This window comes from Mustela nigripes, chromosome 4 (genome assembly GCF_022355385.1).
Source record: "Mustela nigripes isolate SB6536 chromosome 4, MUSNIG.SB6536, whole genome shotgun sequence".
NCBI lineage: Eukaryota > Metazoa > Chordata > Mammalia > Carnivora > Mustelidae > Mustela > Mustela nigripes.
In genome coordinates this window covers 138,121,475-138,147,362 of record NC_081560.1, presented here as the reverse complement: position 1 = coordinate 138,147,362, position 25,888 = coordinate 138,121,475, and the positions used below count along the sequence as shown (strand labels likewise).

The 25,888-nt window shown below is 57.3% G+C and overlaps 1 protein-coding gene across 1 annotated transcript; it reads left to right on the top strand.

The window, feature by feature from the left end:
• Window positions 1–77: 77 nt before the first annotated feature.
• SPOCK2 (SPARC (osteonectin), cwcv and kazal like domains proteoglycan 2) lies at window positions 78–25,478 on the top strand. Its single transcript, XM_059397677.1, has 10 exons — window positions 78–534; window positions 13,814–13,859; window positions 14,099–14,213; window positions 15,532–15,646; window positions 17,351–17,465; window positions 17,853–17,972; window positions 18,444–18,662; window positions 20,236–20,298; window positions 21,630–21,767; window positions 21,925–25,478. Exons 1-10 carry the CDS (start codon window positions 346–348, stop codon window positions 22,068–22,070), a joined length of 1,266 nt encoding a protein of 421 aa, XP_059253660.1. The 5' UTR covers window positions 78–345; the 3' UTR covers window positions 22,071–25,478.
• The last annotated feature ends 410 nt before the right edge of the window (window positions 25,479–25,888 follow it).

The following is a 25,888-nucleotide window of genomic DNA, read 5'->3' as shown; positions in this document are numbered from 1 at the left end:
TTTTTTTTTTTTTTTTTTTTTTTTTTTTTTTTTTTTTTTTAAACCAGGTATGATGATGTCAAACGTGATGCTGATGCTACAGTTACAGACACGGCCCCTGCTGGCGCAGCCTCTCTGATTCTCTCTCCCTCTCCGCGTCCAGCGCTGGGCTTTTTCAGACAAGTGCATCTCCTAACCAGGTCACATTTCAGCCGCGACCCACTATCAGTCTGTCACCGGAGTCAGACCGCAGGAGGAGGGCGGAGGAAGACTACGGCGTTTGCTTCGCCAGCCGCGGGGTGGGAAGAAGGACACTAAAATACTGAAGTCAGGACCCCCTTTCCCCCAGGTCGGACCCTGACCACGATGCGCACCCCGGGCTGCGGGCGGCTGGTGCTGCCGCTGCTGCTCCTCGCCGCGGCCGCCCTGGCCGAAGGCGACGCCAAAGGGCTCAAGGAGGGCGAGACCCCCGGCAATTTCATGGAGGACGAGCAATGGCTGTCATCCATCTCGCAGTATAGCGGCAAGATCAAGCACTGGAACCGCTTTCGAGACGTGAGTCTGCAGGGCCGCGAGGGCCGGGGGCACGGGTTTGGGGAGGAAGGCTCGGAGCGGAGCCCCAAGCGCCGGGAGCGGCGGCGGCACGTCGCAGCCACCGGCTCCGCAGCCCAGTCGGCTGACCGCACCGAGAGTAAACAACGCGCACCCACCCTCCCGCCAGCCGTCGCCCGCCCAGCTCGGCGCCCCCTCCCCGAGACCCATCATTCCCCCATCACCTGCCCCCGGCCCCGGACCCCAAGCCCCACAGCAGCCCCGGGCGAGTCCCGGGCAAGGAGTTGCTCCCGGGGCGCGTGCACCAGACACGGTCTCTACTGCAGGTCGGGCGCGGAGACGGGCGCGGGATGCAAGGGGGGTACATGGCGGGAGAGGTGGGAGCCCTGGCTGCGGCTGGACCCCCGACCGGCTCCCCTCCTTTTTTGGTGGTAAAAAAAGAGGCCCCCAGGCCTGCCCCCAGCCGGGTGGAAGCTGCAGGCGCCACATACGGGGCACTGCAGAGGGGCAGGTCTGGGTGCGGCCGGCGGCTGGTAGGTAGCATCGTCTTGCGCGAGTGCCCTCTATTCCCACCTTGGGCTTTGGGGAAGGGAGGACAGAAGGGGACAGAACCCTGGGCTGGGACTTTGAATTGGGGTTGGGGGTAGGTGTCCTAGCAATCTTCATTAGGCGACATGGTAAAAGGCGTGTCCATGATTGGGGGCGGACGACGGCAGTGAAAATAGCCGAGGCCACCTCCGGGTGGCCTCCAGAGCCAGGTCTGGGGTCCCCATGCAGAGTGGCGTGAGCTCACGGAGGCTGGTTTTCCAGGACCAACCTATTGTGGGGAAGCCGGGCCCAGAGATGGGAGAGACTCCCATGCGGAGGAAGGACTCTGCAGCCCGATGGTCTTGAAGAGCAGAGGCGAGAGCGGAGGAGCTGGGTCTGGGGTCCCTTCGGGGACGCCTGCCCGCACCGTGGTTTAACCTTGGGCCGAACTTAGCCTGGTGGGGGTTGGGGAGGCGGCTGCGGACTAGCCGGCATTGCTGCAGCACTTTGTTTACGAGCACCTGTAGATCAGAGGGGAAACCGGAGACTGCGTTCCCAGAAGGGGGAAGTAGGAGCTGAGCGGGGGAGGGGCGGGTGGGGTGGGTGCCGGTGGCAGAGGGCGTGGCTGGAACCCAGAGAAGGGGGCCGGGTGTAAGGTGGAGGATGGGCCCGGATGCGGATGCACCAGGGGAGAAGAATGCTGGTCCTGGCCACCTAGTGCTCTCAGATGCCTGCGAGCTCCCAGAAAGCCTCCAATAGGACCCCAGGCCTCACTTTTCACTTGCCAAGGTCCCTCATCAGACCCACCTGGCACAACACTGGCCACACTGTGACTTCTCTCATCTTCTCCTAAATTGTGGGCATCCAGAAGTTCCTTAGAAATGTGTTTAAAACACACATACTTCATACGCTATCCAGCCAAATGATGTGAAAAGGCAGAGATACGGATATTTTTGTTACCGTGAGACAAGTGACAGTTTCTCTTCAAAGTCTAACCAGTAGGTTGTAAGTCATCAGAGAGCATTGCATGCAGCCAGGTCAGCTGGGGCAGAGGGGCCTGGGTCCCAGAGGAGGCACAGCTGGTCCAACCAAGGGAGGCAGGAGTCCCAGCAAGGCCTTTTCCGAGGCCCCTGCAGGCCCAGCACAGATTAGCTGCAGTCTCCTGCCGCTGCCTGGGAAGCAGCCTGGCCATAGCAGCGAGGGGGCAGCTGCAGGCTGGTCCATCCCAAATCCATGTGTCACTGGTCCAGGCCTCCCTCTGACTCGCTGGCTGTTTGATCTTCCAAAGCGAGACTGGTGAAGGTCAGGGGGAAAAGAAATGCTTATCAGAACGTAAAGGTTTAAAAATAAAGATGCCTCCCCATCTCCTTTCCTCCACCTGCTTCCAATAGGCAACTCTGTAGGTGAGGCTAAATGACTTGACTGTTTGACCCCCGGCCCAGGGCGGCCCACCTGTCTCCCTGTATTGGTGCCAATCATTTCCTCCTTCCTCTCATGCTTATCAGAAGAAAGGCACCGGATTATAAATTCTGCAGGGCCAGACACCTTAGGATTCATGGAAAGCTTTAGAGCACGTTATTAAGATGGGCGGCCTCAGGCTTTTTTAGGGAAAATGTCCTCTAAAACCCCATTTGAGGTAGCGTTGGCTGGGGGAAGACAGGATCAGGGAGAGGAGGAGGCCACGGAAGGCTGGGCAGGGGGTTCTGGCTCTGGGGACCCATTGGCAGCTTCTGCAGGAGGGCAGGAGGCTGCGGGCTCAGAGCCCCTGCATTGCACAATCCTAGAGGGCCCACAATGTGAGGGTGCTCCCTGGAGTTGTGCAGCATTCATGCTGTCCATAGGGACTCTGCCAATACCCCAGACATTTCTCAGCCCTCCTCTGTCAATAGATGCCCCACTTCCTACTCTAAAACCCGAAGGCCCTCTAGTTGGGCCCAGTAGCGTAGGGCTTCATATACATCTCATCAGGCTAGCTTTCTGGAAAATATGCTTCCTGAAGCCTCAAAGGCAAGATGGATATTCTTTTGGACGTCTAAGGCATTACCAGGTCATACCAGCACGTTGTTCATAACCACAAAATGACGCAAGTCCCCAGTTTGCCTGAACAGAAGAGAGGCAAGCGATAGGGGTGGAATGTTCTTAGGGCATAGGATGGAGGAGTCAGTATTGTAGGTGAGGGGCGTGTCTCATTAAATGAATCGAGGGACAGGGGGAGATTGAGGGCATGATGTGGAAGAGGTCAGGAGGACGAAGAAGAGGAAGAAAGCATGGGCAGGTGCTCCAACACGGAACTGGTCTGAGCTGGGTAGTGGGGAGTTGAGTTTACCGTTCTTTCTCTGAGCACTAGGATTATAGGGAGGCAGGGTTTACCAGCGGAGTAATCCGCCCTTCCAGGGCCGGGGTATATTCCCTCTAATACCCAGTGCCTCGCTGCCAGGGAAGAGAGCTTCATGCCAGAGGAGAGGGGGAGGTTGTGATCTAGCTGTGCTCTCCCCTGGGCAGGCCTGGGCCTTTGGGAGGCCTGCTTCCCAGCACTGTTATCTCCAGCTTTCCTCCCAGCAGAACCAGGTGGAACTGCCCTGTAGTCTTCAGAACGGAGCATCCGGGCCTTGGAGATAGAGACGCACCCGTGAGAGGAGCCAGGCCCGCGTTACACAGCATGCTTTCGGGCAGGACCTGAGAGCCAGGCGAGGAAGCACGGAAGGAATGTTCTTTTTCTTCTTAGTTCTTCCCTACTTTGTGCTCCACGTCCCTTAAGCTCTCATGAGACTGACGGGCGTCTAGCACGGTGCCTGGCCCCCAGCAGGCACACAGTTACTGTCTGTCAGACCACTGATTGTAGTGAGCCCTGGCTTCCAGCTGCCGGCCCTTGCATCGTCTCTCGTGCCCCTCTGCCACCCTCTTTGTCATTTCATGACCCATGCATTCTATGGTTGAAGAAGCAAAGGCTCAGAGAAGTGAAGTAATGTGCAGCAGGGTCAAATAGCTAGAAAGTGGCCGAGCTGGGATTTGAACCCAGGTCTTCTGGTTAAACTGCGCTTTTCAGGGAGCTCAAGGCCTAACCCTTAGGGACACATAGGAAGGAGGAGTCTACCTTGAAGAACAAAAGTCGGCCTCAGCTTGTGCCCTATGTGCCTCCAGGTTGCCCCGGGACTGGAGCGGCACCTCCTAGAAAGGGGGGCCGAAGCCCTCAGGGTCTTCAGCAGCCGGCCACCTCCTCCTCCCCTCCTCCCTGGACCTAGCGACACCCCAGAGGCAGCTCTCTACCCAGGAGAGGCAGTGCTGGGAGAGCTCTGGCCTGGGGGCTAGAAGGCCTGGGTGCAGGTTTGGGCTCTGCCACTGGCTGGCCATATGATGCCAGGTACGTCACACTACGTCTCCGGTGGGCAAGGAGACCAAAACCCGTGCGTCAGCATGGAGGCGTTTTGTCACAGAGCTGGAGGGCATCCATTTCAGGTGGGACTCCCCAGCCTCAAGCCCCCCAGAAAGCTCCCGGAGGGACTGTCATCTCTGGGGCTAGCCCACACCACGCCTCAGTCTCCACAAGAAAGATGTTGATGTGTGTTAGCCCCTTCCTTGCAGATAGGAGCACCTCCGCAGTGCAAGGGGCTTCACCTTGACCCTGGGAGCTGGCCCGGGGAAGTAATGCCCGCTGGCTACTCATGAGTCTCAGATTTTTAGGATCACCAGGCAAGCCAGTAACAAGTTTTAGCCACAAAGGGGCTCCCTTCTCACCGCCCCTTCCCTCTCCCCATTCCGCACACCTAAACCAATGCAAGTGTGGGAACAAGTGGCACAGATGTTTGTGAACAAGTGTGGGTGCATGAGAAGAACCCCAAACTGGGTCAGAATGGATTCCATAACTAGGGTTTGGGGATGGGAGGGTGAGTCCTTGCTTGGCCTCCTCTTCCATTCTGATTTTGAATCCTCTCCCAGCTGGGGGTAGGGGGGGCTGGCATCTCCCAGAGCCGTGTCAGCCTGGCGAGGGACCCTTGAACACCTGGCAGGACTCCAGGCCTTGGGAAGAGAGGGAGAGAAGAGCACTCTTTACCTGGAGAGGCTGTCGTATGGTCCTCTCACCTTCCAGGCAGGCTGAAGAGGGTGGACGGTCAACGCCACCCCCTCTCCTTCTCCAGAAGGTCAGAGGCTGTCTGGAAGACGGCCAGAGCTCTATCCTACCCCATGCCCCAGGGGCCCTGGGAGAACACTCAGCTTGTCCTCCTCGTGAGAGGGCAGACCTCGCAGTGTGACCTTGTGAGAGCCACTTCACGTTTCTGGCCCTTGATTTTCCCCTGGGCTTCATGGGCTGCCGACACAGAAACCTCTGCAAAGCCCTTGGCATTCCTTGACTCCAGGAAGATGGCCCTAGAGGCAGACAACAGCCCTTCACCCCCAACCCTTCTACCAGCTGGCAGCCCCGTCTTTGGGTGCAGGGAAAGGGTTTCTCTTTGCTCCTAAGGAAGTATCTGTGACCAAACTAGGGTAGGGCATGCATCAGCCAGAGACGGGGGACGCTGAGGACTGGGACCCAGTAGCATCTTGGGGCAAGCACTGGGACAGAGTCCTCCTAGCCTTCATGGGCGTACCTGCAGGTATAGCAGGTCCCCCCCCCAACCCCCGCCCGGGGTGTGGATCCATCAGGGCAGCTCCAGTTGGTGGGCGGACCCAGACCCAGCTGCGGGCAGGAGGGTGATGTGGTTCTGGAAACAGGATAGCCTCTCAGCTCCTAAGGGCTCAGCCAACAGTCATTGGCAGGTAGAGCCCCCTCCAGGGGTTCCCACAGTATTTACTGGTCAGAGAGTCATTTGGTGCATGTCGGTGCTGCCTTGTGGCCTCGCTTACACTTGCACTTGTATCCGAAGAGGGCTCCAACTGGTTTTTTAACATGTGCTTATCCCGTCCCTCCCATGGTTAAGCCCCTGAGGGCAGGACCTGGGGTTAAACTACCTGTGCACTGTACCACCCCGTCCTCTGAGTGTTGCTTGCGCTGTGTGTGCACACTGCAAGGGCTCAGTATACACATATGCATTATGGAACGTGCTAGAAAGGATCTCAACTAACTCGTCCTGGGATCTGGGGAGATCTTTTCCTCTTTCTGGACTCCAGAAGGTGGAGACAGTCAAACTAGAACCCTGGCACCCTGATTCTCCAGTGATTCATTGTAGGATAAGGGAGTGAGTGACATCTTTTGTAGGAAGGTTGTCCCCTTGCTGTCCTTCTGCCCCTGTGTCTGCCTCCCACCCATTCTCAATATGCCTATAGAGCAGTACAGTCACCTACCTATAAGGGCTGAGAACAGGTAAGCCCAGGACTCCCACAGGTGGAGAATGGATTCCCCAAGGCAGGGCATCCTGTCCCTCCAGCATCCTTCCCTGACATCAGAAAAGAGGTCAAGGCTTCACTCAGTTGAAAGGACAAGCCAGGCCTGGCGGGTGTCTTACCCCTGCCTAGATGCGGTCTTCCCCTGATCTCTTGTTCCCCTGCACAGTCTGGAACACATGGAAGAGTCTGGACTTATTCGGGCTCTTCCCCGCCCGCCTCCATCCTCACAGTTCTCAGTTTGGAAGAGCTGGGACCAGAGCAGAGCCGTGGAGCCCCGGCAGCACAAAGCCCCTACGTTTTCCAGACTGAGACGCAGACCTGGAGAGGTGCAGGCACCAAGAACCCTTCTTCCTTCTCAGCCCAGGGTTCTTTCCCCACGCCACGCCTGTGTTTCCACAGAGATCTCTGGCCTTTAAATCCTGCCTCCACTCATGTTCCAGAAGGGAAAACAAGGTCCCAAGGCAACTCAGAATAGAATTTTCGGTCTCCTCTCCTTTTTATCCCTCCCCTGTTCTCTGCCCTTTATGGCCTCCTGGGGCTGCTGCCTAGAACCAGAAACCCAAGGAGAGTGTGTGGAGGGGGAGGGAATGGCTGAGACGCCCCAGTGGTGGAGAGGTCAAGCCCAAGGAGCGGGGGCATTGCTGCTTGCATACCTGAGGCCAGGTGGAGCCCGTGGCATGGTGGGAGGGGTAAGCACATTTTCACCCTCCAAGGAAATTCCTCCAAGGGGTGGGGGTGGAGCCCAAGAGTCTTCCAGATGCCTGTCTCCTTCTGTTTGTGCAGGCCTAACACAGAGCCTCTGCCACTCCCTTTGGGAGGGGGACAAATATTTAACGACTGCCCCTGTTTTCACACCCTCCACATCGCAGCCACTGCCTTCTCAAGATGCCTTCTGCCTGGGCGTGTGACAGAGGTGTCAGTCCTCCGCTGAGAAGGAGCCTAGATGACCTCCGCTCGGCCTCCCCTCATTCCTTTCTTGGCACCCCACTCGGTGCTCCTCTGGCTGTTTGCAGGGAGGGACGGAGAGGCCCCAGTCACAAGGGCCCCCACTCCTGGGCCTTCTTCAGGGGCCTGGGCTCCAACGGAGGCTCCCTCGCCTGAGATGAGGTGAAAATAATGCCAAGTGCAGGGCCTTTCAGAGGTTGAGAGAGGCCTGGCCCACTTCCATTTTTAGAGGTTCTTGATCTAGTAAAAAATGAAGCAATGCCATAACAGGGTTACAAAAGTTGTGCTTAATTTAAAGTTTCACGACGAACGTCTGGTCCTGTTGGTGTGCTTCTGTTTCATTTGGTGACAACGTCAGAAGTCTATCTCGGAGGCCCTTGATGTTACCATGAGCTCCCAAAGCAGCTCTGGCCCACCTCGTCCCCTGGGCTCCCACCCTGTATGCCCAAGAACCCAGGCTTCGGTGGTCCCCTTTCATGGCTTTTGAAAGTCTAGAGCTTCACAGCTCATCAAGTCCTCTGAGGCATTGCCCTAGGTCGCTCCACAGCTCAGGGAGGAAGGCAAGGGAGTCAGCCCGTTTCACAGACGAGAAAGTGGGGTCCGGCGAGGGCACTATTGGAGCCTACCGTCTCGCTGGCAGTCAGAGGCAAAGCCAAAAGGGGACCCTGTGCCCTGATTCCATGTCCGGGGCTCAGTCTCCCCATCACACTGTGATGCAGAGAGGCAGGTGGAGATATGCCCAGGGGCTCTTAGTCCAAGCAGTTGGGGCCTTGTGGGGAGCTCTTCTTTGGCCAGTCACCACAGCGTCTGTCCTCCTCAGCAGATGGAGAGCCTGGGAGAGATGGGGTTAATTCAAGCTGTGAAGTGAGCGGGTGATTTGGGTGCTAATTAAAATGACAGGAAGTAAACAGCGCTTGGAAACACCCAGCATGTGCCCCCTCAGCCCAGCTAGGCCTGCGCACTTACCACCATCTCTCCCCCGGCTTGGCACAGTGGGCCCCGTCTCCATGGCGACCGTGCTGAGCTGCAGAGATCAAAGCAGGAGATGGGTGAGCTCCAAACCAGCCCAACCAGGGGCTTAGGAAGGGGTTTCTGGGAAGCGCCTGCAGAAGGGGGTGTCCAGGTGTCTCAGCCCCTCCGAGGGCTCCAGGACTCCCTGCCCAGGGTTTGCAGCAGAGCTGGTGGAGTGGGCGGAGCCACCACTGAGCTGGGATCGGACCTTCGGGTCCAGCCCCCAGCCTGGGACTTTCCTCATCTGCTGAAGTTTATGGGTTTATGGAGTAGCACAGAGTGCAGGTTAGGGACCCAGATTCTGCAACCACAGTTCTGGCAATACCAGTACTCTTCTGCTGTGCATCTGACATGTGATCCTGCGTATGTCGCCTCACATCTCCAAGCCTTCGTGTTATCATCTGAGAAATGGGGATAACAGCAGTAATTTTCTCGTAGAGTTGTTGTAAAGAGTACCCAAGCCCATGAATATAAAGTGCTCTGCACAATGCGGGCCACGTGGTAATTGCTGAAAAGATGTTAGCTGTTATTAGCAGTGTTTTTACTATGGGTTAGGTGCTGGGCATAGAAGGATGAATTTTATAGGGTATCTGCCCTCCAGGAAGTGGCCATCTCAAATAGGGCAGAAGCAACAGCATTGCATGGTATCACCGGGACACTCGGCCTGAAGGGAAGCTGGGCTTGGGGCTGAGCTAGGGGAGATGATGCCTGAGCGGGGAACAGACACGCATCCTGCATGAGAAGAAGGCTGTGCCGAGGTCTGGCCACGCTGAAGCCTCCGCTGCAAGGTCATAGGGCTGGCATAGCCAGGAACAGATTGAGAGAAGACAGACTTTCTTCTGCAGGTGACAGGGAACCAGTGAGGGTTTATTCCCCCCCCCCCCAAAATTTTATTTATTTGACAGAGAGGGAGCACAAGCAGAGGGAGCAGTAGACAGAGGGCAAAGCAGGCTCCCCACGGAGCAGGGAGCCCCATGCAGACTGGATCCCAGGACCCCGGGATCATGACTTGAGCCGAAGGCAGATGCTTAACAGACAGAGCCACCCAGGTGCCCCAGGGATGGTATTTAGATATAATATTTGTTGTAGTTTTCCCCCTTCCTCAGAAAGTAAAACCTCTTCACTGGGAAGCCTGGCCAGCTTGGTCACTAAAGCATGTGACTCTCAGTCTTGGGGTTGTGAGTTCAAACCCCATGTTAGGCCTAGAGCTTACTTAAAATCTTTTTAAAAATTTAAAAATGAAGAGGATAGAAAATAGGGGCTCCTGGGTGGCTCAGTTGGGTTAAGCCTCTGCCTTCGGCTCAGGTGATGATCTCAGGGTCTTGGGATTGAGCCCTGCATTGGGCTCTCTGCTCAGCGGGGAGCTTGCTTCCCTCCACAACCCCCCCACCCGCCGCCTCTCTGCCTACTTATGCTCTCTGTCTGTCAAATAAGTAAAATCTTAAAAAAAAAAAAAGATAGAAAATAAAACATGTTCACACTGTAGAAAGTTTGGAGACCTGGAAAAAGGCAGAAAGATGTCAAAATTCTCTGTATTCCTATTCCCCAGAGGAAATCACAAGTAACATCTTGGTACGAATCCTTTCTACCTCCTAACCTTTAAGATCTTTTTCAAAACGAGAGCGGAGCATATTCAGCGAGGAGTTTTAAGGAGGGAGAGCTGTGGTCAGGACTGTGTCTGGAAGGGTCCTTACAGCTGCCGCTGGTGTAGAGGAGGAAAACTGACCAATCTGGGAGACCTCCAGGGACACCACAGCAACTGCTGCCTGCGCTGACAAGGCGGGGGTCGGGGGGAGGTGGGGGGGGTGGCTTGTTGGGGGAGGGCAGGTTGGGGAGTGGCGGATGGGGTGGACAGGATGTGGGGATGATAAGGACAGCCTTCCCCTTGCTCTTGTCAACTTGGAGACGGTGCTGTGATGAGCATTCCAGGGGAGAAGGCCCGGAGCCCGGGTTCCAATGAGTCAGCCTGTGCCTCGCATGCTGAGCATCTGCTTTGTGTGAGAGGGAGGGAGTAGCTGCTCTTTTTCCTCCCCGAGGCCCTATGGTAGAGGGGATGGTGCCAGAGGGGATGAGGAGAGCATTTTAGACGGAAGATGTGGAGCTGGCAGGACGCTGCCCCTGAGCGCGGCTCTGTCCCCGTGGGAGCCCTGCCAGCTCTGCCCCTTGCCCGGTTCCCCTGGGCTCCGGTGACTCTGGGCAACAGGCAGCTGAGATGCTGGGCGGGTGGTTCTAATGGGCAGCCATTGCTGAGACCCATATGGCACAGAGGAGGGCTCGCAAGCCCGAGGATGCGGAGGGAGCCAGGCTGAGAGCCATCTCTGGGTGCAGAGCCCTCCCCACCCGGTAAACCAGATGTGCTCTCTCTTTGCCCAGAAATGCTGCTCTCAGCCTAGGACCGACCTTCCATCTGGCCTGGCCCTCCCTCCAGAGCACTGGACCTGGGCTCTTCCGAATCCTTATTTCTCAGGGGAGGACGTGATCGCTGGGTAGCAGAGCCAGGACAGAACCAGGCCTCCTGGTTCCTGACAAGACCCTTGTGCCTTTATGGGACCATTTGTCACAACTGCTGATAACCTTGCTTGGGTGCCTAAGTGGACACCACCGCATTGGAGGGCATGACTCACACTTGCCAACGGACTCCTCCTTTTCAACTTACAGATGGTGCCTGCCCATACCCCACCCCAGGGGCCCCTAAATGTGTCCCTGGGCTCTGCCCCCACGCTGCCTGCAGGACCTCGTCACCCTTCTCCGAGGGGCACCTCAGGGCGGTTCTCTTCTTACCCCACTGGTCTCTGCTCTCCCTAGGGCGGGGAGCGGGGAGCTCTCCCTTTTCCACAGGCAGGGGCTCCTCATAAGGCCTCTCCCTGACCGTTTCCTGCTCCTCCACCCAGAGTCTTTGGTCTCGTCTTCTACTATAATAGCTTTTATTAGGGGAGTGTTTTCTGGATCTGAGGGCACCCTGAGGACACCTTTAAGCTCCAAGAAGCTTCAGGAGATAGGTGCTGAGTGCCCGAAGGTCAAGGTCGGTTGGTAAGGGGAGTGTGGGCACTGTGTGGCCCCGGGCCCTCTCTTTCCCTCATCTCCCTCTCTGGTTGGCTGTTCCCACTCCCCTGAGAGTGAGTTGCTTGGACATGTCGGGGCTGGGGGTTGGGGGCAGGCATGGGCAGAGTGTAGGGTTAGGGGAGAGAGAAAGGAGGTGGACAAGGAGATGCACAGAAACACAGATGAAAGCAAGACAGAACAGAGCTGGTGCCTCGAGCCCTTCATGGGGAGAGGTCTGCTGCTCTGTCTGCCCTCCTCTGCCTCCCCAGCCCTGCGTCTTGCCCTCTCTCTGTGTGTGGAAGAGACAAGAAGGCAGAGCCTGAGGGAGGGCCTTGGCGCCCAAGTGTGAAAACTGGGGGCTGCTCACAGAAGTGGGCCTAGTTAACCTCATTTCTGGATAAAACCCATCTGGCATTGGGCGAGCTGCCTTGAAGTGTCCTTGTTTCCTACGCACACCCAGTGTGCACGGTTCCTCACCATGTGGGCCTGCGTACACGTGCTCACAGACGGGACTTGTACCACTGCATGTATGCATGTTCTAGGATGTGTGCCTGTGGGCGGGCGTGTGTGCACCCAGGGCTCTCACGAAAGCACATGCAGTTACAGCCTTGGCCATGGCATGATCTGCCCGGGTACAATGCCCATGGCCTGCTTGGCCTTGGTCCTTTCTTGGCCTTTGGCCAGAAGGCAGTGTTGACAAAGGCCCTTGTCCCTGCCTGTTCTTCTGATGCTTGTCAACTTCCAGGGTAGCCCTGGGCTTTCAGAGCTCTGGTGGACATCCTCCCTTATGCTCGTGGCTTTGCCCATGTGGGAGCCCTCTGCTGCAGGAGCCGTAGGCCCCCTTTTCCAAGCCAGACAGGTGCTGGCCCCTTGCCACCCCCATCCCACACTGTGACCTCTGCCTCCCATCCCATGCTCGTTGGATGGGTGCGACTCAGGATGAAGGGCACGGCTGCATGTGGCTCCTTGTGGCCCTTGACCCCCGGCTCCCAGAGTCCCATGCAGGGGAGGCCGGTAGCTGGGTCCTTGGCGCCTCCAGGTTGCAGTCCCAAGAAGCCATCTCCCGGCCTGCCTGATGGATCTTCCACCTGGAGAGCCCTGGGAGCTCTATGCTGGTTGTTGACAGCCGCCTCTGCCCCATGAGGGCTAGTGGGGAAACCAGAGGGAGCATGGCTGGGTGTGAGCTGCTCCGCCTCTGGCCACAGTATGGTGGTGGGCCCTGGGGAGGTCCCTGTGGCCAGAGCAGAGCGAGGAGCTGTCTCCAGACACCTCAGGTCTTGGAGACCGTGTGCTGGAGCCAGGAGAGAGGTCTGTACTAGGCGTCGGGAAACGCGGGTTCTGAGACGCTGGGACCCGGGGTGGGTCACCTCCTGTCTCTGGCCTGTCTGGCCTTTCCCGCACCAACAGGGGGCTGGGCCAGATGATCTCAGAGGGCTTTCTCAGGATCCTCTGAATGTGAGGATTTGCAGCTGGACCGTGGTAACTGAGGAAACCATCGACACTAGAAGGGACAATGGTCCCCCTTTCTCTCAGGGCACCATCGGATCCCTACAGGAAAGTCAGACCTCGAGTGAAAAACCGTTCCTGTGCAGTGGAAGAGAGCCCCTGCCCCTCGCCCCACTTACAGGGTGGCAGGTGGCAGGGGAGGAGACTGCCAAGGGAAGAACCCTGGCAGAGGGAGAGGGTGGCATTTCTGGGACCCTTAAGGCAAAGGTGTGACAATCACTGTTCCCCAGGCAATATGGGTCCTTTAGACATCGGTCCTAATGGTCAGGCCAGGGCAATGGAGAAATGGGGCCTCACCCCCAGTGCTCCTAAAGCCAGTCCTGAGTGGGCCCAGGCCTTGAGCTCCCTGTAGTGGAGGTACAGGAATCCTGTCCTCCAGCGGCAGGCCATCAAGCTTAGAGAACCTGAGCAATCAAAGAGAATTGCCCAGTGCCTCTGGTCACATGATGAGGCCTGCAGAGTGCTGGAACCACATGGGCTGAGGCAGGGCGTCTCACTAAAATCCCCATCTTTCCTTCTCTCCTCCTGCTCCATTTCCCATGGCCTGTTGCCACTGCTTCCTGATCCCCAGGAGGTGGAGGTGAGTACTTCCTGGGGCAGGGCGGGGGGGGGGTTCCTTTGTGTATGGTCTCTGTGCAACCCCACACCCCACCCTCCTCTCCTCTCCCTCTGTGCCCTCTCCCTGACTTCTTCTCTGCAGCACCCAGCATGGGATGGAGGAGTAAGGAACATATGGGAGGGATTCTGGATAAGAGCTTAGGGGGATAGAGCTCTGGGGGAGGCAGCTGGCAAAGCCCAGGGGACTAGGGGTCATCTGAGCAGCCATTGGGGTGATGGCGGTTAGCATGTTAGCCCTGGAGTTGAGCCTTGGCTCTAGGATGTGAATCTTAGCCCTTCCCTTCTTCCTTGCCCCTCTGTCCTTCCTTAGGATGACTACATCAAGAGCTGGGAGGACAATCAGCAAGGAGATGAAGGTAATGTGTCCCTCCCAGGGGAGACAATAGGACTGACACCCGTGAGCACTTGAGATCTGCCAAGGGCACATGCCAGCCATGGCCTTGGGGGCTTTGTGGGAGCCAGACCCTGATGGGAGTGGGACTTTGTTGCTGAGGAGCTCTGGCCCTCAGGCCTACTACAGAGAGGAGCTCACAGGTGGGGCTGGGGGTTCCTGGGCTTGTTGGCACTGATTTCTGGGTAACCTGTGTCCTGGCAGCCCTGGACACCACCAAGGACCCCTGCCAGAAGGTGAAGTGCAGCCGTCACAAGGTGTGCATCGCCCAGGGCTACCAGCGGGCCATGTGCATCAGCCGCAAGAAGCTGGAGCATAGGTGAGGGGCCTGGGGAGTTGGGGGGAGATTCTGGGGGTGTTGCTTAAAACAGTGAGGGCTTGCCTGATCATCTCCTCTGTGGCAGCTATCTATTGCAAAACAACCTGCCCCCAAACCTTGTGCTTAAGGCAAAAAATGTATTATCTCCCACAGTTTCCGAGGGTCAGGAATCTAGAAGTGGTTCTGTTGGATGATTCTAGCTAGGGTTTGCCACGAGGTTACAGTCAAGGTGCTGACTGGGGCTGCATCATCCGAAAACTGGATTGGGGCTGGAGGATCCACTTCCAAGCTCACTCACGCAGCTGTTGGTCCTGGTCACAGAGATCTCTCTCCATAGGCACGCTTGAGTGACCTTACAACATGGGAGCTGACCTCCCCTTGGTGAGGCAGCCGAAGGAGAGAGAGAACAAGGAGGAAGCCACAGTGTCACTTACGATCTAGTCTCAGAAATCATACGTTGTTACTTCTGCCACTTCTCTTTGTTAGGAGTGAGTCTCTTGGGGAAGGAAATTACACTCCATCTTTCGAAGGGAGGAGTGTCAAAGAATCTGTAGATATGTTCTAAGACCCCCACACGCTAGGAGATCCGTCACCAAGCAGTGTGGGACTCAGGGAAAGGCATCTCTCCTCTCTGGGACTCGGTGTCCATATCCGTAAGACAAATAGGTTGGCCCAGATAGTCTGAGATTGTTTCCGGCTCCTACATGCCACAACTTAATAAAATATTTAAGGTTCTAGCTTCTGAGGCTTGCAGAGGAGGGAAAGGTATTAGCTGCATCCCAAGGACAAGACCTGCCAGCATCCAAGATCTCTGGGCGAAGGTCCCATTTCCCTCACCTCTCTCCAGGAATCCATGTTTCTATGCGAACTCTTCCATTTTGTAAATGTTGGTGAATGACTCAAAGACAAACATCTTTGGCAGCCAAACAAAATGAGTCTCCGGGCCAGATGTGGCCCATGGCTGTCAGTTTGCAACCTCTGATTTGGTGTAACCCTTTATGCGAGGTGTAACTCCTTTTTAAATCTGGCAGTCAGACCTGGAGTTGCTGCCTGAAGGCCCTGCTGGGCTCAGTAACCAAAGGAAAGGGCGAGCTACCAGTCCTCACCCTGCCTAGTTGGGCCGTCCGCCCTTAGGGGCCAGAGGAGGGTCTGGCTGGGGCTGATGGGGAGGGTGGGCAGGGGTAGGGAGGAGGCTGCAGGTGCTGTGATCACTGGGGCCAGCTTCCTCTTGGAACCAGTCTGTTGAACCTTCTTCCCTTTGGGTGTCCCTCTCTCATTTTCGCCTCCACTCCATGCCCTCCCCATCCCTGTCCTGTAGGATCAAGCAGCCTGCCCTGAAGCTCTCTGGAAACAAAGACACCGTCTGCAAGCCCTGTCACATGGCCCCACTGGCCTCAGTCTGCGGCTCCGATGGCCACACTTACAGCTCAGTGGTGAGGAGCTCTGGCCCCAGGTGGGGGGCGGGAAAGGCTGGCAGGGGGCTGGCTTGACACCCGAAGCCATGGGGAGCAGAGAGGACAATGCAGCCAGGGCCCCCTGGGGTCCCCCAATGCTGACACAGGGTCTGGTGTCCTCAGTCAGTGCATGTGGTGTGGACCGCCAGAAGGGACACCTGAGCCCCGGGCTTGGGCTCCATAAGAGTAGGAGCCAGACCCAGCTTCTGTCTCACGTGGGTGCAGGTATGTAGGGAACTGAGAGTCAGAGTAAGTGAGGTAAGAGCCTCAAGAAAGTACCCAGGGCTCTGGAAGGGGAGCCATGTCACCTAGTTGTCAGGGGTGGGGGGTGACGGATGGAGCTTTCCGCAGGGAGATTTCCACCCCGAGGGGACAGTGTACACCAGCCAGCACCAGGCATTTGGGGGCAGGAGAAAATAACCCTCCAGGAGACCGCCATGTGGGAGGGAATGGTGGCTGTGGGGAGTGAAGCCCTACCGAATAGGATTCTTAAGAAGGTTAAATGAGACATTCGTGAAAGCATTTTATAAACTCCAAAGGACCACAGAAATGCAGGTGCTAATTGTGAAGACTTCTGCTAGTGAGCAGGAGTTGGGAGTTACTTGGTTTTTGGAGGACACTGTCCACTGGGGTTGGGTTCTAGGGCTTAGGGACACTTTCGGGGCGACATGCAGATTGATGAGTCACAGAGTCACAGGCTTGGGGAAGGGGTGAGGTCACTGGAAGAGGAGAGAGACTGTGCCAGAGGCTGAGGGCAGAAGCTGTACTGGGGAGGCAGGAGGGAAAGGGAGGGGGGAGAAGAGTGCTGTCACACAGCCCAGGGCGGAGTGAGATCTGGGCAGGAAGCTGTGCTCTGGGGGTCACGGAGCTGTTCTGCGGGGACGCAGGGCTCCTACGTCCAGATAGATCTGGCTTCTATCCCAGCCCTGTGGCCTTGGGCAAGTCACCAGGCCTCTCTGAGTTTCTGTGTTCTCTGTCGAGCAGCTAGGAGCCAAGGGAGATACTATGAAACAGTACGACCCCTTCTCATTTACTGTCATCCCATGGGGATGAACCATACGGGACCCGGAAAAACACTCAAAGGGCGGGGAGTGGGTGAGACCCTCTCCTAGGCTGCCTTCAGCAAACCGCTGTGGCCGAGGGTTTTCAGTAAAGGCAGGGGAATAAGCAGATGTGAGCAGAGAGCCGGCGGCTGTTATCCAGAGAGCCGGGTGAGGCCCATCAGAATTTACTGTGGAAAGACCATTGAGGGAGGGGCTGGCCGCCAGTTCCCCGGGGGCCGAGGGACTGTGGTAAGAAGGAGGTTGGGCCAGAGGGCCTGGACTGGGGTGGGGGCCAATGGGCAGCTAAATAGGGGAAGTGGGTGGGTTGGGGTGAGGGCGTGGGGAGACTCGTGTCCTGGGAAAGCACATGTGCAGAGACATTAAGCTAGGGCAGACCAGGGTTCGTGGGAGCCCCTGAATCCCTGGGAACCCCTTTCCATCCCTGCTCTGCCCCCCAGTGCTATGTACCTTTGGCTCCCCCCAGAGGGACCAGGAGGGCTAGCCCCCCAGGCTGTTGGTGGCTGCTGTCGCTCCTGTCAGATGTGGCTGCCTGGTGGGTTCGAAGTACCCCAGCTCCAAGGACCCATTTGTGAGCACCCCCCCCCCCCCATCACACAACCCAACCTTTCTTCTCATGCAGTGCAAGCTGGAGCAGCAGGCCTGCCTGAGCAGCAAGCAGCTGACTGTGCGATGCGAGGGCCCCTGCCCCTGCCCCACAGAGCAGGCCTCCCCCTCTACCACCGACGGCAAGCCAGGTAACACAGAGCCCTGGGCTCCAGCTGGGTCGGGGGAGGCCTCCCTGCCAGCATCTCCTGGGGCACCTCCTTCAGGGCTCTGGGGTGCTGAGAGAGGTTCACAGAGCCAGAAGGGAGATGTCAAAAACAGGGACAAGCCTGAGGGCCCGTGGGGCTGGAGGGGATGCATCTCAGGTATAGGGGGCACGCCATGTGTGGTCTGAGGGCGAGGAACTGAGGGGGCAGGAAGATGGGAGACAGTGGGCGGAGACCTTTGATTTCTCACTCCCCTTGCCTCTTGACCACTGCCTGGCGTCTGGCCTGTGGGACGGCATCCCAAGCTGAGGCCATGCTGTGCTTCGACCTACCTTCACCTGTGCCCCTTTCTCCCCATTCTTCCAACTGTAGAGACCTGCACAGGTCAAGACCTGGCTGACCTGGGGGACCGGCTGCGGGACTGGTTCCAGCTCCTTCATGAGAACGCCAAGCAAAATGGCTCGGCTGGCAGTGGGGCCAACCTGGCCGGTGGTACAGAAGCTATTTGCTCTGCCTGGGACAGGGGAGGGCAGTGGGGAAACAGGAGTGCACGGGGCCAGCCTGCCTGGTGTTCCCGCCTGCTGGACTCTGAGCCTTGAAAAGGACCTAAACCCAGAACAAGGAGAAGGAGGCTTCAACTAGACAGGAGGGGTTTGGGTTAGCTATTGGAAGAACTTCTAGAAGTGGGTGGAAGGAGCTTAAAGCCTAAAATGGGTAGCCAAGACAAGGCAAGAAATTATCTTCCCCGAAGGGCTTTCCAAACAGGGTTTTGAATAGCTTAAGTGCAGCCCTGTGTGGAGGCAGATGGACCGCCCTTCAGCCGTTCTTGAGTTTCTCACTCCCATGGTTATGTTCTGAGCTGCCCTGACCCTGACCCTGAACAGATGGAGAGGTGGAGGGATGGGTGGACAGATGGATGGAATGGTTTACCTTGAGCACGCCTGAACCTGGCCTTCTCCCCAGGGCTGGACAAGAGCCTGGGGGCCAGCTGCAAGGACTCCATTGGCTGGATGTTCTCCAAGCTGGACACCAGTGCTGACCTCTTCCTGGACCAGACAGAGCTGGCTGCCATCAACCTGGACAAGTACGAGGTCTGCATCCGCCCCTTCTTCAATTCCTGCGACACCTACAAGGACGGCCGGGTCTCCACTGCTGAGTGGTGCTTCTGCTTCTGGAGGGAGAGTGAGTGTAGCCCCTGGCTGGTCCCCTACCCCTCACTGCACCCCGCCTCACCGGCCCCGCCCCTCCCTGGCACCCCCACCCCCACCCCCGCCCCCAGCCCACCTGCTTCCTGCCCGCTCCAGCACCTCGTCTGTTGGAGCCCAGGGAAGCCAGCACTTTAAATCCATTCCTTGGCAAGCACCTCAGTGATCCAGATTTGTGGGTCCTAAAGCATATGCATGTTAGGAAAGTAAAAACTACAAATGTAAAATTTCTAGAGCCCCTTGGGGCCTTGGAGAGGGCTCCTGGGCTCTACGGCTGAAGCTATACTGGCTTCTCGATGATTCCTCTTCTGGGCACGTCTCACATTATTTACCCCAAATCTGTGCTCATCAACTTTAGAGATAGGACATCATTTGCTAGCTTTCTATATCCTGAACCAGAGCTGGGCATGTGCTCAGAGATCACCTCAGCTAGGTGGCCACTGTCATCAGTGGGGAAGTGAGGTCCCTGGGGGGCAGCTGACAGGTCCGCCCAAAGGTTGGGGAGACCCTGGTGCTCTGCATCCAGCGTCCTGCCTGGTTCCCACCACCAGCGTGTTTTGGAGGCACTATGGTGTTTGCGGCCGAGGCCCAGCCTTCCACTATGGCTCCATCGTATCAGGCCGGTTTGGGACCCTGGGCAAGGCACTGACTCTTCAAGTTCGGTTTCTTCATCCTGCTGTGAGGGTGACCAGAGAAAATCTGGGCGCGGAGCGTGGGTCAGTCACAAATCCATCTGCCAGCATGTGGTGTCTCGATCAGTTTTAGGGACCCCACCTGCCCCGCCTTCTGGCACTTTCACCATCCAGGCCTCTGAAGCTCATTCTGTCCATTCTGTACAGCAGCCTCCTTGGGCAGGAGACTGGGGGCTGACCTCATTTTACCATCAGCCAGGCCTCTTGCTGGGAAGGGCTAGGGACTTCTCAAGGTGACAGGCAATTAGATTTGGCTGCAACTACATCTGGGCGGCGGCGGCTTTTTTTTTTTTTTTTCTTATTTTTTTTAAAGTAGGCTACGTGCCCAGCATGGAGCCCAACATGGGCCTTGAACTCATGACCCTGAGATCAAGCCCTGAGCTGAGACCAAGAGTTGGATGCTTAACCGACTGAGCCACACAGGCGCCCCTAGTTTTGAGCTTCTGTCTAACCTTCTCTCTGGTCTCATGTTTCCCCTTGGGCCTCTCCCCTGGGGAATCCACTCCGCCTCTTCTTCTGGATCCTGCATCCTTATCCCAAGAGTTCCCAACATTCTCAGGGGCCCTGGGCTTCTCAGGGCACCTCAGCCCCTGCCACAGCCATGGAATGGCCTCCCCCAGTTGGAGCTTTTTTAATTTTTTTTTCCTCTCCTCGAATCTTGCAGAGCCCCTATGTAAGTTTTTGGGAACTTGGAGGGACCCATGCACCCCACTACCACGATGGGGCTTCCCCAAGTCAAAGCCTGAGTATTTGTGTCTTGCAAAGCCTACTGCTAGGTTGCCAAGCCTTGGGGGCCCCTCTGTGAGTCTTACCAGCACCACGGATGGCCCCCGTCAGAGGCTGCTTCTCTCCACACAGAGCCTCCCTGCCTGGCGGAGCTGGAGCGCATCCAGATCCAAGAGGCTTCCAAGAAGAAGCCAGGTGAGGGGGCTGGGCTGGGCTGGGCTGGGCTGGGCTTGGAGGAGGCAGGGGAGGGGTGCCCCAGGATCCCCCGTAGGCTCAGCGGCTCCAGCCCCTGGGCCTTATAGGAGAGCCGAGCCCAGAGAAATCCCTGTCCTAGGAAAACAGGAAGGAGAACTCCCCTCCTGTTCTTATCCTCGTGGTGGGACAGTGTCTCCCACGTAGCCCCTCCATTCTGGGACTGGAGGATGGGAAAACAGAAGGTTCCTGGAACCCTTCATTCAACTCACTCCGGCAGGGGCGGCAGGGTAGGGGGGTACGTGCAAAACTCAGGCGAGCCCCCTCCATAGCAGATGCTCACATCTGCAAGCAAATACCCGGTGCCAACCCCAGAGGGAACAGTAGATGCGGCCCAGGTCAGGGCAAGACAGACTTGGTCCCTGGTCTCAGAAGGCACACAGGCTACTTGGGGAAACACAACACATAGGCTGACACACCAAAAAGCCAGAACTACACATGATGGCTTGTGTAGGTATAGTGCTGAGGGAGAGCACCGTGGGTAGAAGGTAGCCTGCGCGTGTGCAAAGGCCTCTTGGGGGAGCTGGTGTTCCAAGGGAGACCTGAGAGATGAGGATGAGCCCACTCAGGGCAGGAGAAAGCTGGAGGCTCTTGACAAACAGAAAGAAAGGGCCCATGTGGCTGGATCATGGTGGCTGAGGGGACAGAGGGCGACGAGGCAGAGAGCAGCCTCTTGCTGGGCTCATGAAACCATGTGCGTGGGACCCAATGCTGGAATCACCCTACAAAGCCTTGTTGACCAGAGCCCAGGGGCCTTTGGGTATGGGTGGCAGCACTCCTCAGGAAGCAATGCTTTTCCACCCTGGAAGCCGTCCTCTCGGGTCTGTGTTCCCTGGGCACACTCCCTGGGCCTCAGGGTGCCCGTTCGGTAGTGCCTGGAATAGTCGTTTCAATGTGTGTCACCCACCTCCCCGAAGGGGCAGAGCCTCTGTCTGGGTCGACACACTCAGAAGTCTATCGGGTGGACACAGGGGTCATAGTTCCTGGGTCTGAGGGAGCGCAGGTGGGCCCTGAGGCCGAGAGGAGAAGCCTGGGCATTGCTGACCGAGGACAGCCAGGCCCGAGGAGTGGTGGCAGGAGCCAGGGCTTTGAGCACGGTGCAGTCAGGGAGGCAGGTTTTTCCAGCTCAGGCTACCATGCCGCCCTGGGCATCTGGGCTGCCTGTGCTCCCGTGGGGTCTGGACCCTTGCTCATGGCCCAGGCTCCGAGGCCACATCTCTGAAGGACTCACACCCCAGCGCCTGCTCTGACCCTGTGGGTCCTGCCGTGTTCAGGAATCTTCATCCCAAGCTGTGACGAGGACGGCTACTACCGGAAGACACAGTGTGAGCAGAGCAGCGGCGACTGCTGGTGTGTGGACCAGCTGGGCCTGGAGCTGACGGGCACTCGCACACACGGCAGCCCTGACTGCGGTAAGGGCCAGGCGGCAGCACGGGCACCACCCTCTGGACCCCATGACCTGCCCTGGGAGGGCTTCTGGGGAGGCCTGGCTTGTGGTGGATCCTGCTGGCAGCGATTTGAGGAGGTCAGCGGGGTCCTAACCGGCCCCTCGGCTTGTTCCCCTCGCAGACGACATCGTGGGCTTCTCAGGGGACTTTGGGAGTGGCGTCGGCTGGGAGGACGAGGAGGAGAAGGAGACAGAGGAAGCAGGCGAGGAGGCTGAGGAGGAGGAGGGCGAGGCAGGCGAGGCGGACGACGGAGGCTACATCTGGTAGATGGCCCTCGGGGAGCCATGGCAGGCCAGGGTGCCGATGGCCGGGGGAGACGGGCCAGCAGAGACCTGGACAGAAGCAGGCAGCTTAGGCATGGATCCGGAAGATACAGTTGGAAGGACGCTGGCTCCAGCAGGGACGACTGGTGTGTGACTGTGCATGGCCCGTGTGAGACCTGTATGGCTGGGACGTGTGAGTGTGTGTGAGTGTGTGTGAGTGTGGCATGCGCTGACAAATGTGTCCTTGGTCTGCATTGCTCCAGAGACCTCCTTGTTTGCTTTCCATTTAGTGCTGGTTTCAAAGTACACATATTCACACATATCCATCCACCACAAGGTCAAAACTGATGACATGAATGCCTCCTGCCATGTCCCCCAAGCCCCCTCTGGGCCTGTCCTGACACCCTTGGGTTGCCCTGACCAGGGCTTCTTGTCTTGATTGCTATCCTTGGCTCAACCAGCGCTGCTTCCTCCTGCACCTGCCTGCCCTCTCCCACCCTTGGGTGTCTCCGTTGCAGAGGGTTGGAAAGGCAGGGAGCTGCCTGCTGGCTTGGGTCCTCCTGGGGCCAGGCCAGTGTGGCTGGGACACCCCCACTGGCTTCTGATGACGTGGGCTGGGACACCCACAGCAGTGAGCCCTTTCCCTGCGCCGGACTCCCCAGCACTAGACTCCCAGCCCTAAACTCTGCTCTCCTAACCCAAGGCTGTGTGAGCGAGGGTGGCCGAAGCTGAGGGGCTGGGGGAGGGGCTGGAGCAGAGGGAGGAGGAAGGAAGGGTCTGCCTTTGCCGATCTGGCAGGAGCTCTCAGGAGCGTAGACTGGGTAGCCCTGAGTGCCAGACCCTTGAACAGACTGGTTCCCTCCTGTAGGCCTCCTGTGGGGGCCTGGTCTGGACTATTCTCTTGGAGGCCTTGGATGGGTGATGGTTATGCAGGTGGGTTCCACCGGGCCTTGTGGGGTTGCTACACTGCCCTTGCCCCCAGGTCCACTTTGGAAGCCTGAGGATCGGGCTGCAGGTGAAGAGGCTGGGTGTCAGCCGGGGTGGGGTGGGGGGCGGTGTATTTGCAACCACCTCCTCTCCCATCTAGACCTTCCTTAAGATGTGGGGAAGCAGCAGCTGGGGAAAAGCTCCACTTCCCATGACCTTTCTCCATCTCTCCTCCAGGGGGCAGCACCACGCCCATTTCCGTCCCCTCCCTTGCCTGCACCAGGACCTTCTCTCTGACCCAGTGGAGGGTCCCCTGAGGCTGCTCTAGTGGAGGGGCCCGGGAATTGTGAGGTCAGAGGGGACAGGACAGGACTGGGTCCAAACATCCTGTTCTCCCAAATCTCCTTACCAGACGGGAGCCAGGGTGGATGAGACCAAGCTCCCTGATTTGAGTTTCTTTTTTGTTTTCTTTCCTAATCTGTCTCATTCTCCCTGTTGAAGCAAATTCCTTAACACTTTGGGCAAAGAATTTCTAACCTGGATCTGGGCCTCTGCTGTCCTTCTGTGCGTGATGAGTGCCGTGTGTGTTTGTATGTGAGTCTGAGCGGCTGTATGTGTTTGAATGTGTGTGAGAGCCTGGGGTGTGAGGAGGGATGCGTGTGTGGGGGCCCCCGGGGCAAGTCTCCCCAGACAGGGCTCAGCCGTCGTCCCTTCCTGGCTTCGGAAGCATCTGCTGAGTCTGCTGGACCTTATGGAAGAAGCTCACCCCGACTGCCTCTTTGACTGCACCCCGGAGTCAACATCTTCCCAGTCCTATTCTGGGGAAAATATTGAAACCGCAGCTAGCCCCATGAGCCGCTTCTCATCCCGCAGCACAACAGCACAGGGTAGGGTGTCGCGCTGTCCCAGACCCCCCAACATCCCGTCTCCCGGCCCCCCACCCTTCTCTGCCCTCCCACCTCCTCCCTCTGGCCCCGGCTCAGTTCAGGGAACTGCCCTTTGCTCTCTGAGCAGCCGCGACGCTTCCCGCTCTCACTAGGAATGGAGTCTGTCTGTCTCTTCCCTCTGCCCCAGCCAGGCTTCTGGACCTGTCGCTGGGAGCGGCTGTTGAGGAGGCTGGGGCGTTCCCGGGTGGGGAGAGAGCTAGAGGAAGGGACACCCCTCTCTCACTGTTGCCCTCCCCTACTGGGGGCACAAGCTCTCTCTGTGTCTCTGGGTCTTCTGGTTGTGCACGTTTCTTATGACCTTGTAAATATGGTGTAGAAAGAAAGCAAAAGGCGCTGAACTAGACCCTGGTGGGACTCAGGGGTCCAGCCTTGTCCTGTCTCTGAAGCCCCCACCCTGCTTTTCACCCCACTCTCTGAGTCTGAGCCCCCCACCCTCAGAGCTAGACAAAGCAACTTGTTCCCAGGGGGCTGACAGCCTCCGAGTGACTGCTTGTCAGGCAGGCAGTGGAATTAGGGCTCTGTTGAAAAGAGCTCAGCCAAACTTGAAGAGCGGTTTCTTGCCGGGCCCCGGAGCTGTCCTTGGCTGCCGGAGGCCTCCTCACCCACGGGGGCTGGGGGAGATGGGTGTTTCTAGGACAGGGAAGCTGGAGTTGGAGACAACAAATGTGCCTTGAGAGACCACTCAGAGGTTCAGGGTGATGGGGAAGGAGGCAGGGCATTGGAGCTCAGGAAGGAGGAAGAGGAAGGCGAAGTTGATGAGGGCACCGTGGGACATCATGACGGTCCCTTATTGTCCCCTAGGTGCTGTGACCGCAGGTGCTCAGTGGTCACGCTTCCTTCCCCACGCCAGCCCACCTGGCGTTAATGGCCACCCCTGCGCCTTTCATGAGCTCTTGTCTGCTTCCAACTTCACCTCTGAGTGCGTGGGGTCCCTTGGGACCCCCATGGGAACCCTCCATTTCACCAAAGCCTCACCTCAGCCCTTGGGGAGGACGAATGGCTTAGTCTGGCGTGTCACGATGACACCCGGCGCCGTCATCGTGAGGCTGTGGGCAGGCGGGGGTCAAAGGGAAGAGACACCGGGGGTACAAAAGGAGACTCGAGATATCCTGGGGAAGTCGCAAGCAGAGCAAACTGCTCTACAGCCTGAAGCCTACTTAAATTGTGTGATGTGCAATAACTGAGCTTAGAGTTAAGAATTGTGTTCAAGTGCTTGGATTTCCGTCTGTATATTTCAGTGCTGAAATCGTATCTTTCAGTAATTGTAGATGTCCTTAAAAAATCGAAAAACAAAGTGTTAGACCGTGTATGTGCATTGATGGGCACTCAAGCGTCCCGTGAGTCACCCCACCCTGTCCCTTTCCCCTGTGCCCCCAAGCCCCTCACCCCCAGCCCCCCCTTCCCCTTAGGGACCCCGCCTTGTGTTGTCTTTATCTGCCTATTACTCAGCCTAAGGAAACAAGTACACTCCACACATGCATAAAGGAAATCAAATGTTATTTTTAAGAAAACAGAAAATAAAAACTTTATAAACACCACCCTCTGGCGATGTTCTGATTACACTTCCCCTCAGTGTCATTTTTCACAAAACTGACATTCCCAGATGCGCTCCCAGCTAGAGAGACGTGGTCGGCAGGCTCCCCTTATGCACCTTCACATGTGAGACCCCAGACAGGGTGGGGCTGGGAGGGGGGCCTGATCTGAAGGGAGAACCTGGAGCAACTCAGTATTTTTGGTGTCTTTGCAAATCTACGTGCAATCTGTATTTGTACATGTGCCAGTAAACACGTCTACACCACAGAGCAGAGATCAAACTCTATTTCCTGCTTTTTCCATTTAACTTAATATGTACCTTTCCCCACATTATTAAAATCATTGGAAGAGATGACTTTAATAGCTGCATAGCATTCCATGATATGGATGTATTTAGTGAATTTAATAATTTTCC

Coding starts and splice junctions, on each gene's coding strand:
- SPOCK2 (XM_059397677.1), top strand. CDS start 346: ATGCGCACCCCGGGCTGCGGGCGGCTGGTGCTGCCGCTGCTGCTCCTC. Junction 17,973..18,443: donor TGGGGCCAACCTGGCCGGTG/GTACAGAAGCTA, acceptor CCTTCTCCCCAG/GGCTGGACAAGAGCCTGGGG. Junction 20,299..21,629: donor GGCTTCCAAGAAGAAGCCAG/GTGAGGGGGCTG, acceptor TGCCGTGTTCAG/GAATCTTCATCCCAAGCTGT.